Source organism: Dromiciops gliroides, chromosome 3, assembly GCF_019393635.1.
Source record: "Dromiciops gliroides isolate mDroGli1 chromosome 3, mDroGli1.pri, whole genome shotgun sequence".
Taxonomy (NCBI): Eukaryota; Metazoa; Chordata; class Mammalia; order Microbiotheria; family Microbiotheriidae; genus Dromiciops; species Dromiciops gliroides.
Genome location: NC_057863.1, coordinates 586,965,454 through 586,978,373, shown reverse-complemented (window position 1 = coordinate 586,978,373; position 12,920 = coordinate 586,965,454). Strand labels below are relative to the sequence as shown.

The 12,920-nt window shown below is 38.3% G+C and overlaps 1 protein-coding gene across 2 annotated transcripts in view; it reads left to right on the top strand.

The window, feature by feature from the left end:
* The window catches only part of CSMD2 (CUB and Sushi multiple domains 2), a 1,007,742-nt gene that overhangs the window by 718,540 nt on the left and 276,282 nt on the right, over nt 1-12,920 (top strand). For both annotated transcript variants that reach the window (XM_043994712.1, XM_043994711.1), the window contains exons 20-22: nt 1,146-1,361; nt 3,286-3,474; nt 8,377-8,546. In XM_043994712.1, coding sequence (XP_043850647.1) covers nt 1,146-1,361; nt 3,286-3,474; nt 8,377-8,546 — 575 coding nt within the window. The remainder of the gene's footprint in view (nt 1-1,145; nt 1,362-3,285; nt 3,475-8,376; nt 8,547-12,920) is intronic.

Genomic DNA, 12,920 nt, shown 5'->3' with positions numbered 1-12,920 from the left:
TTCCCGCTCTAGCCATGCTACTTGGTGTTCTTGTATGGAACATCCCATATCCCGCTTCAGGCCTTTGCAGAGAGTAAGCCTCACGCCTCTTTCTCTCTGCCTCTTGGAATCTTTGGATCCTTTCAAGGATCACCTCAGGTTTGGCCTCAGCAATGAAGCCTTTCATGGTCTCTTCAGTTATTAATGCACTTATCATCACCAGCACTAAATTGTGTTGGATTTAGTTTTGATATTTTTTTTAATTTATGAGAGGGTAGAAGTTGTCAAGTAGATGGCATCCCAGCCATCTACAGGGTCTTATATTATCACTTTGCAGTTTGACTAAAAGATCATCCCAAATATGCAAGGAATTTATCGGCCCCTTTGTGGTGTTTTGATCAGGATTCCTAACCCCATATCATTCCCTATGCCTCCCAGACTTAGTGCATAGGAGGGATTGAACATAGCAGAGTTTCACATTTTTGCTTTTGTAAGAGATTGCTTCTTGACATTTGGGAGCAATTAACCTACGAGAATACATGGAAAGAGCATCACTAACCATCTCACTGCAGTATTTCTATGTAGCTTTTGAATGAATAATTGCATCATTTCAGAAAGGTCTCATAGCAAATGACTGGTTTGTCTGTGTTCATGGATATGAAGGATAGGATAGAGAAAAATTTGCATCATTATTGAATAGATATTGAGGTGGTTTAGGAAACAAGAGTTCTCAGGTAATGAGTTGTCATGGATGGTTGATTATCCTAAAGATTGTCTAATTCAAGTAAGAATTAAGGCCTAAAACCCTTAGATTTTAAGTTGAACATTCATTTTCATCTCTGCCTGTGCAAAGGATTATGTCCTCCCTGAACACATTGTGAGGTACTCATGGTAGGGATATAGGGACCTGAAACTCTGTAGGAGGTCAGTAGACATAGCAGGGAGTTTTTCAGTGGATTCTGCAGATGTGTATAACAGAGATACATGAGTACACATCGAAAGTATTTGCAAAATCAGGGTAATCTTTAGTCTTTGGTGCATATAGGTCCCTTTTCCCTTAGAGTGAGGTTGAGATTCACACCTGTTTTGGGATGTCCCAGTCACTGTTTTTCATCTCTCTCTATCCTGACCTCCCTCAACCCTGTCCCCCTGGTTCCATCTTACAGGTGTTTACTTCACTTTTCATACTTTTCACTTGGAGAGTGGCCATGACTATCTACTCATCACTGAGAATGGCAGCTTCACACAGCCACTGAAGCAGCTGACTGGTTCTCGGCTCCCTGCCCCAATAAGTGCTGGACTCTATGGCAACTTTACAGCCCAGATCCGATTTGTTTCTGACTTCTCCATGTCATATGAAGGATTCAACATCACCTTCTCAGGTAAAAGACATAGATCCCTGGAGTCAGATGTGACCCTACTTTGTTTCTGCTTCCATACACTTTTCTTCCTAACAAGTTTCAAGATTATTTTTAAAAATAAAAAGAGAAAGCTTTTTATTACTATGTGATTGAGGCCTTTGGGTTAAATGCAAAGAACTTCCCAACATAGATTTACTAATCAGGAATGTGATTCTAGAATATCATTTGGAGCATTTAAGGATTATCTCTTCCCTTTTACTCAGCATTAGCAATTGGACTTCATTTGATTTTTGTATGCCCTAGAAAACAGGAATTCCATATTCTTTCCTAGTCAGCTGATCTTCCATTTCACAACCCCTGATAACAATAAATATAAGAAAAATGAATCTATTGGGTTTTTTAAAAAGTCTTTCTTTTAGTTTCCTCACCCTTGCTTGAGTAGTGGTAATAAAATATATCTCTGTAATTACATTTCTCCAGTCTTGCATAGCAGTGCTGTTGGACTAGAGCTTTAGAAATTACATCCTTTAACTTTGTTGAATGTCTGCTTCCCTATTATCAGTCAGGGAAGTTTTCTTGTTGGCTGTAAGATGTCCTGGATCTGTCCTTGACCTGCCAGGTAAAGTGGGAAAGAGATATGATGGAGTCTTCCCTGTATATTAGAGATATTTCTATTTGGAGGGACCCAGACCTGATCCTAGTGACCTTATTAACTGTGAGTCAGCTGCCTTGTGGGAAGTGTCCTCTCCCTTTGACTCGGAGCATATCCTGACTACTCACTTGCCCCTGGGACTTTAGATGGTTTGCTGGCCCTTTGCATCTGAGGCTCATGTGCAGGTTGAGTCTTTTACTTAATGAAGCTATTCCCACTCTCAACCCCTCACTCCAATGAATTATCCTAACTCAAAATCCAGAGGTATTTACTAAGATTGGGAGATGCTATTAGTGACTCTGCCACCCTTAGGTATAAACAGAGGGGACTAACTACTTGAGAAACTGGGAAGCCATACATCCCTCAATAGCCAATAATTTCTATATAGGCTTGCTATTATTCCTGAGATTTCTCCATTGGAACTTCATTCTTTGAGGTTAAATATTGCTCTCTATATAGTCATCTTTTTTTTTTTTTTTTTGGCTCGGCAGTGGGGGTTAAGTGACTTGTCCAGGGTCACACAGTAAGTGCCAAGTGTCTGAGGCTGGATTTGAACTCAGGTCCTCCTGAATCCAGGGCCAGTGCTTTATTCACTGTGCCACCTAGCTGCTTCCTATATTCATCTTTTAAAATAAAACCTACCCCATTTTCCATCCCCTTTCATTCAGTCCTTTCTATTTCAGAGTAAAAAAACAAACAAACAAAAACAAAACAAAAAAATAACCTAATTGAATCCCAGAACACAGAACAGCTTGAGGGCATGGTTCCTACCATGAGAGGGGAAGATGGATCAGATTGGTGGTGGTGATGGGGTCGATGATAAATTTGTTGAATACATACTACAACAATCTCATAATGCAAGCAACTAGTGGGGTATAATGTCATATAGAGATAACCCCCAAATACATCCTTATCTTTTTCCTTTAATTCTCTTTTGTTCTCTCTGCTTTCTATCTGTCTCTGTCTCTTTTCCTATTTTCATTCTTTGAATCCTTGGTTATTTCTTTCTGTGTGCCTCTGTAACTTTTTTCCTATCTTTATCTATATCTATATCTTTGTCTCATATATTGGTATATACCTGTATGTGTCCTTTATTTCTTTCTCTGCCTGTCCTTCATTGACCATCTTTCTGTTACTCTTCCTTTTCCATATCTCATTCATTTCCTATTGTTCTTCTCTATTCCCTCTATTTCTCTTTATCTTTAATTGTGTTTCTTGTTTTTTACTGTATCTGTATATCTATTGTATTTAATTCTGATTGTATTTGTGTTTCTGTCTTTTTTAATCTCTTAGAATATGACTTGGAGCCCTGTGAGGAGCCCGAGGTCCCAGCATACAGTATCCGGAAGGGTTTGCAGTTTGGAGTGGGCGATGTCTTGACTTTTTCCTGCTTCCCAGGGTACCGGCTTGAGGGTGTAGCCCGAATCACATGCCTTGGGGGCAGACGTCGGGTGTGGAGTTCGGCTCTGCCAAGGTGTGTTGGTAGGTGGTCATGTGCTTTCATTTTGCTTGGCTAATATTTTCTAATAAGGACAGGCAAGACAACCCTTGGTCTGTTAACCTCCCTTCTTTTTCTCATGCCCCACCAAATGTCCCAATGTACCTATACATATAAATATGCTCTCCCAGCCTCATCACTCACTATAGTCAGAACCCTTCGAGAGGAAAATATATTTTTGCCCTCAGCGAGTCTGTGGTCTGAGGAAACAGGAGAAAGAGGTTGATGTCAGATATAGGTCAATACTCTAGTAGTCTACTACAAGGTAAGGAGAGCAAAGTGCCATTATAGTACCTAGAGACTAGAAGTTCAAGGTAAACTGGTCTTCAAGTCTAGAAAAGCAATGATGAACACTCTACCTTTGAAAATAGAAAAAGAGTGTGAAGACCTTTAGTTGCTATGTCAGAAATCTAATTTAGAGAAGAGCGAAAATCTAGTGATCCTGGGAACTATTAAACATTTGATGGGGTCCTTAACTAAGGAAATAAGCCTTTCATTGTAGGATTGAAAATCATTATTTCTCAGTATGGTAAAGATTTAAGCCCCCTTTGAACAATCTTCTTTTTAGAATAGATATATATTTTCATCTTCTGGTTTCGCATCAACTTTCTTTTTAATATGTATTCCCTCTTTCCCTTATTCAATAAGCTATCCATTGTAATAAGGCAAAAAAGTGAAAGAGAAAAAAATCAATTTAGCCAAAACAAACAGCATATATATAATATATGTTTGGTTCACCATCTCTGAAATAAATACATTTTCTCAACTCTTCATCAGGGTCAAAATCAATAATTATAATTTCCACAGCATTCAGTCTTAGGTTTGTGTTCATTTATATTGTAGTAATTGTGTCTATCGTTTTCCTAGTTCTGCTTACTTCACTCTTCATCAATTCATTTAAGTCTTTCCATGGTTCTCTGAATTAACTTTATTTGTAATTTCTTACAGTGTAGCACCGTACAATTAAATTCACGTCCCACAATTTGATGGCCATGCCAAATGAGCTCTTGCAGTCCCTTTTAGCCCTGGGATCAGGGCCCATTCTTAATTCCTGCTCTTCTAATTACAATGACTAGATCTAAAAATGGCCATGAAATCCTTCATGCTTATAGTCTATGAAGTTAGTGTAAGTTCTTTCCTGTCTGGAAGATGCTCTGCTTTGGACTGAGACTTGGGTTCAAATCCCTTCTTTGTTGTTTAGTACTGTCATTATTTTGAACAAGTCATTTAACCTCTTTTGGCTTCATTTTCTCCTCTATGACAGGTTTGAATTAAATAACCTTGGAAGTTCTGTCCAGCTCTAAACCTGTGATCTATTCACCCTTATCATTGGGACTTTGTTTGGAAGAGCTGGCATAAATCCATCTCAGAATATTTAAAGTTGGAAGGGGCATTAGAGATCATGCAATGTAGCTCCCTTACTATGTGAATGGAAGCAAATCCTCTCCTTTACCAAGTGTGAAAGGGAAGAGTACTTTAAGATCAGGACAACACTATGGGACCAGAAGGTGAAAGTGATAATGGAATTCACATTTTTATATTGGTTTAATTCACCTCAATTAGATAGAATTTAATTTAGTCCAAGAAACAGTTATTAGGTCCTTACTTTGTGCAACATGGGAATTCAGTGTCAAAATGATGAAGCCTGTGGAATTTATAATGTAATACACAGAGCTTTATTTATAACAGCCCCATGAACTAAATTGTATATTATTACTTGGGGAAATAGGGAGTGATGAGCAGTGAATATTGTAGTAAGTTTTGAAGCTGAGATTTGAACCCAGATATTCTGATTGCCTGGGTAGTGTTCTTCCATCATAGTATACAGTTATTTGTCAGTGAACCAGCCCCTTCTAGCATAATCTCTTGCCAACTCTGAAATGGATCTTTTAACTATCTTCAAGAAGTAACAGATTCCTTCCCTAGAGCCAGCCAGCACAGGTCATGGAGCTGGCCAACTGTCCAGGATTTAGACTTCCATTACTTCTCCTGAGTAAAAGTTCCACAGGGCATGCTCTCTTCTTCTCCCCATTTTATTTTGTATTAACAAACTAAGGAAGAAGTCTTGGCCTCATCCCGACTTGTTCCTAGCAGGGCAAATCCAAACAGAACCCAGTATATAGTGGATACTTAATAAAGGTTTGTCGATAATGGCTTATGATAAAATTCCCTATCTCTTAGCTTCAGGTCTATGGTTCCCTGCTAGAAGCTTTTCCTAAAGTTTCATTACTCTAAGGAAGTGAGAGAACTTGGGAGTTGGGGTGGGTAGGTAGGAAGCTTATTGGAGCAGTTGATCAGTTTCTTGTATACATTATACATTTATATATACATATATTTATATATTTGTAATAAATACATATGACATTTCACATATATACATATATACATATACACACACATATATACATATACATATACATATACATATATATATATGTGTATATATATATATATATACACACACACACACATCTATACATTTATACACATTATTTCACAATTCTTACAACCTTTCCATGAAGTAGGTTGGATCATAGATCTTGAAAGGACCTTAGATGTCATCTAAACTAATCCTCTCATTTTATGGAGGAAACTGAGACCACAAATGGATATCATACTCACACAGGTAACAAGTGATTGAGTAAGAATTCAAATTTAGTTTTTTTATTCCAAATCCAGTGCTGTTTCCACTATACTGCATTGCATCGCCATTTTGAAGCCCTGAGTTGATTTAATTAATAATCAATTAAGGGGGCAGCTAGGTGGCGCAGTGGATAGAGCACTAGCCCTGGATTCAGGAGGACCTGAGTTCAAATCCAGCCTCAGACACTTGACACTTACTAGTTGTGTGACCCTGGACAAGTCACTTAACCCTCATTGCCCTGCCCCTCCCCCAAAATTAATACATATTTATTAAGCACTTATTACTTGGCAAGCACCACACGGTTTCTTGTCTCCAGGAGTTTACATTCTTTAGAGGGAGACAACATTCAGAACTAGAAAGGCCCTGAGAGGCCATTGATTTGAACTCCCTTGTTTTAGAGATGAAGATATTAAGATCTGGAGAGTTTAAGCGATTTGCCAAAGATCAAGTAGGTAGAGTTGGGACAGGTATGGAATTTAGCTCCCCTGACTCAAAATGCATTGACTTTTCCACTGTAGCAAACTGATTCTCTAAAGTTTATACAATATAAATACAAGATAAGTTGTCAAGATGTGGCCGAGAAGGCACCAGTAACTGGGAGAATCAGGAATGAGTTCTAAACAATGTCGCATGTGAGTTGAACTTCTAAGGAAGCTGAGAATACTAACCAGAGGGAATGAGGAGGGCGTGATGTGGGTATGGAGGACAACCTGTGCCAGATGATGCAGATGGGAGGGAAATTTTCATGGGTGGGGAATAACAAGAAGGCCGGATTGACTGGACTTAAGAATGCTTGAAGGGGAGCAAGAAATAATAAGAGCGGCATGCTTTTGGAATACCTCCCTTATACAATATAGAATAAACACATAGAGCTAATCATAGAGTTCCCATTCCTTTGGCTCTTCTGAAGGGACTTCTGCTGAACTCTCAGAATTTGAGGGATACCATGTAATACCATGGCAATTTCAGCTAAATCATTCCATTTTACACACAATATTGACATCTGCACTCCAGGCTGCACAAGGCTGTACCCCTGTGTTCATTTCCATGCTCTGTCCAGTGCATTATGGTATGGAGGGCTGGTACTGAGCAACGTTTTGGTGGGGAGTGGTGTGCCATCACTTCACTTGATATTACATGTTGTGGACATACCCCAAACACTACTAACTCTCTGAATAACATAGATAAGTCAAAGAATTTATCTCAACTCTTCTGGAACTATTATTTTTGACTTGTATAATTTCTTGGTTTAAACTGTTCTACATGTTTACTTTATAATGTTTAAGATAATTTCATAAATATTGGTTTGTGAATATTAATCTCAGAACTAGAAGAGATCTAAGAGTTCCATCCTAGATATGAGTAGGAATCTCTTCTAGAACTTAGTGATTTATGTACATGTGTCCTTTACCCTGTTAGGCCTCCTGGAGAGTATAATGACTATCTCAACTTTTGAACCTTGGCACCCAGAATAGGGCTTTTCACATAGTATGTTCTTTGAATTAGTATTAATATTATTCCTTTCAAGATTGGCTGCTCTTACAGGTGGTTAAGCAGTATTTTCAGAAAGGCTTTGGTAAAATGCTTTTATAATAACAAATTATCAGAATTGAAAGAAATCTCTTAGATGCTTCAGCCCAGCCTCCTGATTCTATAGATGAGACATATTTAAAGATAAAGTGTCTATTTAGGTAGGATGTTACTCCAGTTGAGAGAATAATTCATTAACTCATAAGTCAGCCCAGAATATCTAGTTTGTAATAGAGAATAGGGTCCTTGGGCTTAGAGGCATAGGAAAGGGAGACAGTCATGTCTTACTTTTTTTTCCCTGAAATCATCTACTTTAAGCTTCAAGAAGCCCACACTTTCAATTTTGCTATTCATAATGTAGTCAATAAGACTGTGTTCCTCATTATATAAATGATTTTATGGACTTCGCATTCAACCTTTCCAAATTGAAGAGGCTATATATGTTCTCATGTGGCTTCCCCTTCTTCATCTTGGTCTTTCATTTTACTGTGAAAATCTATAAACCAATCTGTAGCATAGCCACTTACTAATTCAAAAATTTGAGCTCCTTAAAACAAAGTTGTGGGGGAGGATTTGAGAGAGTAATAGAGAGAGAGAGAGAGAGACTAACCAATTAAGTGAAGATATATTGGGGTATTGTGATGCTTTGAATTCTATATTTCCCTGTCAAAGTAGGGAATTACTCATCTATGATTACTATGTCTGTTTCTAGCTGAATGTGGGTCATCTGTAACTGGGACTCAAGGTATCCTGCTATCCCCCAACTTTCCTGTGAACTACAATAACAATCATGAGTGTATCTACTCCATCCAGACTCAGCCAGGAAAAGGGATTCAGCTTAAAGCTAAGACATTTGACCTCTATGAAGGAGACATTCTCAAGGTAAAGCTGAGAGTCTATATGTGAATTCATTAAGCTTTTAGTTGTCTGTGTTCTTTGTGGATTATCTGTAGTTTCTGTTTTCCTCTTGGCATAATAGAATATAAATTCCTTGATGACAAGGATAGTCCTTAATTCTTTTCTTTTCTCCCTAAGTCCTGACACTGTTTAACATGCCATGAATGGTTATTGAATTAAGTAGAATTTAGCTTTGAAAAGAAGAGGGAGGATACAAGACTGATGCTGTATATTTGGCTGTGCAACAGTCATGCACATGCAATAGTATCCGTGGTTATCTCAAACATCCCTTAAGAGCAGTTCTTAACTTCTTAACTGGCCCCCTTTGGTAGACTGGTAAAGCCTATGGGTTTCATCTTAGAGTCATGTTTTAAATGCATAAAATAAAATACGTAGGATGACAAAAGAAGCCGGTTCTATTGAAATGCATTTGTCAAAATAAAAAAAAAATCATCCCCATATTAAGAACCCTTTCCTAGAAGAATAAAGGAATCTCAGCCTACTTTCCCAGAGATTCACCTTAAGCTGAATGTGCATTAATATATCACCATAGCTTCTCTGTTTTGGGCAATCAGAAGAGAGACTCATTTTGGTGGTTATGGCTCTGTATGCCTTAGTGAAAATGTGTAACAGGCATGGGGCTAGTCCCTTTCCTTGTGTGAATTCTCCACAGCACAGAGAGGGCATGGTTTAGAGCAGTCAATTCTAGCATGAGTGAGTTACCTTTTGTATTCCCCAGGGTAAGGCTACTGATGGAGTTCAGGGAAAGTTTCATGGAAGATGTGGATCTGACTCAGCCTAGATTATTTGGTCATCTGATTTACAACGTTATTGTACCACCACCTCATCTTCTTATAAAGTAGAATCTTTTATATCTTATATTGCACATGATACCCCCATTTATCTGACTCTGGAACCTTCCCTTGTTGTCTTAGAATTTCAGCAGGAAGGGCTAACTTTGAATAAGATATGTAGAGACCAGGTTGGTAGTCCAACTCCTAGCTTATTGGAATTTACCAGTCACTAACTTTACTTTTCTTGCCTAGGAATATGGCCCTGAATATTGTTCATATTAAGGGGGGTGGAGGGGAGGGAGAACTATGTTGAAATGTCTGGAATGCCCCGGACATACTTGCTACTACCCTAGTTCTAGCCCTCTTTCTTCACCTTTTATCTGGACAGTTTGTGATAGTCACTTAATTGGTATTTCTTTTTCATTCTTTCTAGTCTATTTCCTCTCCAATCCAGCCTTTTACACATATTCTGCACATAAGATTCTTGTGGGGGCAGCTAGATGGCGCAGTGGTAAAGCACCAGCCCTGGATTCAGGAGTACCTGAGTTCAAATCCGGCCTCAGACACTTGACACTTACTAGCTGTGTGACCCTGGGCAAGTCACTTAACCCTCATTGTCCTGCAAAAAACCAAAAAGCAAAACAAAACAAAAGATTCTTGTGGCCTAGGTCCCAGACCTTTTCAGCCATGCTAACTCTTCTTTCAAAAACCTTCAGTGACTGGGGCAGCGAGGTGGCACAATGGATAAAGCACCAGCCCTGGATTCAGGAGGACCTGAGTTCAAATCCAGCCTCAGATACTTGACACTTACTAGCTGTGTAACTCTGCGCAAGTCACTTAACCCTCATTGCCCCTCAAAGAAAAGGAAAAAAATAACCTTCAGTGGCTCTCTGTTGTCCCTGGGGTTAAATATTAACTCCTGCAACGTGACCTTTGAGGTCCTTCCATGTCTGGCACTGGCCTACCTTTTCTCATTGTCTTTGACTTTTTTTTTTAACCAAGAGTATAGATGTTTAGTTTCCTCCTTTGCACTAGATCCAAGATTGCTCGTTGTAGTTAATCTAGTTCAGACGTAATTTAATGTATGTTTGTTTCATGTACATTATCGACATCATTGTTTATATTATTCTCTAGATTCTGCTTTCTTCACTCTGAACCATTTCATTCAATGTTACCTTTTTTCTAATGAATTCTCCATATTTTTATTATGGTCTATTCAAACAGAGACAATGCTATTTACGGTTGCACTGTGAGAGGTAGTGTGGCTTGGGTTACCTTTGTAATATTCATCTACAAATTTGATAGATTTGCCATCAGTCCCTTCATCCAGCTCATTGATAAAGATGTTAATAAATACAAGGGCAAGAACAGATTCTTAAATCTTCTACAAGTTACTGACCATTTACAATTTGGGGAGGTCAAATTCAACTGATTCTGAATTGACCTAACTTTACAATTTAGGTCACATACCTCTATCTTGTCCACAACTATAGCATGAGAGACTGTTGAGAGCTTTTCTAAAACTGGGTTAACTATTGTCTACAGCTGTGATCTCCAAAGTAGTGTGTATACATGCAGCAGGGTATACATAACAATCCATTGGGATGCTGGAAGGAAAAATAGATTTTCTATTGATATTCTTTTTTATCTAAAAAAGAGAATATAAATTTGTTTGTAACGTAAAATGTTTAATACATATTGAATTTGGCATCCTTATTTAGTCCATGTGTCAAATGCCATTAAAGCAAGCATACATTTTGTTCTGAGGGAGAAGTAGAAATTTTCCAAAGTGGAGGAGTTGATACTGGCACCTTCCCTTGTTTATTTGCCTTGAGTGTATTTATTGCACTGTAATTCAGTTTTTCTTTGCCTGGATAAGTGGAATTATATATTATGTTATCTAATTTTAACTAAACAATCATCATAAAATAGACAATTATCATAAATAGATTGCTTCAAGGAGACTGTGAATTGAAGATAGAATTTATACTTCTACTCCTAGTATAAGTTCTTTGTTAGCCACATTTCAAGGTAAAAAGCTGGTAACCTAATCAGATCTCACAAATCAGCCAAAAATTTTGAAATTATCAAGATTATTTGAAATATGATTTTATGTGCACTCTTATTAATGATGAGCCTTGTCATAAAAAGATTCAAAGAAATTTCTTCACAAAGTTCATTCTCTGCATGAGAGGGAAACAAGATTATCAATTATCAACACAAAAGAGAATTTAGGTTAAGTAGAGTGGTTCTAACATTGACCATTTTATTTTACCAGAGTTTTATTGATTCTGTTTCACTGGTGATCTCCTCAGCTTCCATGGTTTCAATTATCATCCCTATGCTGATGATTCCCAGTTCTAGTTATACAGCCCTAACTTTCTTTTCTAACTTTCACTCTCATATCTCCAACTGCCTTTTAGACATTTCAGACTGGATGGACTCTAATGCAGGGCTTTTTACACTTTTTCCACTTGTGACCCCTTTTGCCTGAAAAATTTTTCCATGACTCCAAGTATATAGGTATATAAAATAGGTATATATAACCTTTGATTCTTGCCAAATTTTTGTGACCCCATATTCAGTTACCCCTTATGGGGTCACGCCCCACAGTTTAAGCTAGGCTCTAGTGCAGGCCTTTATCATCTCATGCCTGGATTATTGCAGTAGTTTGCTGATGGATCTGCCTGCCTCAAATCTCTCTTCACTTCAATTCAGTCCTTCCTCCATTCAGTCACTAAAGAGCAGGTCTGATCACATCATCCCCCTACTCAATAAACTCCAGTGGCTTCCAGTTGCCTCCAGGATGAAATACAAAGTGCTTTGTTTGACATTCACAGCCCTTCCTGACCTACCCCCTCCCACCTTTCCAGTCTTTTTTCCCCTTTACTCCTTGACATGTACTCTTTGATCCAGTAACATTGGCCTCCTGCTTGTTCCAGGAACAAGATGCTCCATCTCTCCATTCTGGGCAGTCGCTCTGGCTGTACCTTGTTCCTGGAAAGTTCTCTAGATTTGTCTCTGACTTCTGACCTCTTTGGCTTCCTTCATTTCCCAACTAAAATTCCACTTTCTATAAGAAGCCTTTCCGAGTCCTTCTAAATTCCAGAGGTTTCCTTCTGTTAACTATTTCTTATTTATCTCATATGCATGTGTGTATATGTATGTATATGTATATATACATATAGACTTATACAATATATACAGATACACACACATACATACATACATCTCTTGCTTTGCATATATTTGTTTGCATGTTGTCTCCCCCATTAGGCTCCTTAAGGACAGAGACTGTTTTTTGCCTCTTCTTGTTTCCTTAGTACTTATGTCCAAACTTGAACTCATTAACTTTCTTCCTAATTCTTTCCCTCTTCTGACTCCCCTCTTATTAAGGGCAGCACCAATCTCCCCCTCACGCAGGTTTACAACCTCAGTATCATTGTTGACTCTTTACTCTCACCCTCCATATTCAGTCTATTGCTAAGTCCCGTTCATTTCTTCATAGCTTCTCTTGTAAATATCGCCTTCTCTACTCTGGCATCTCATCAGCTCACATCCTACT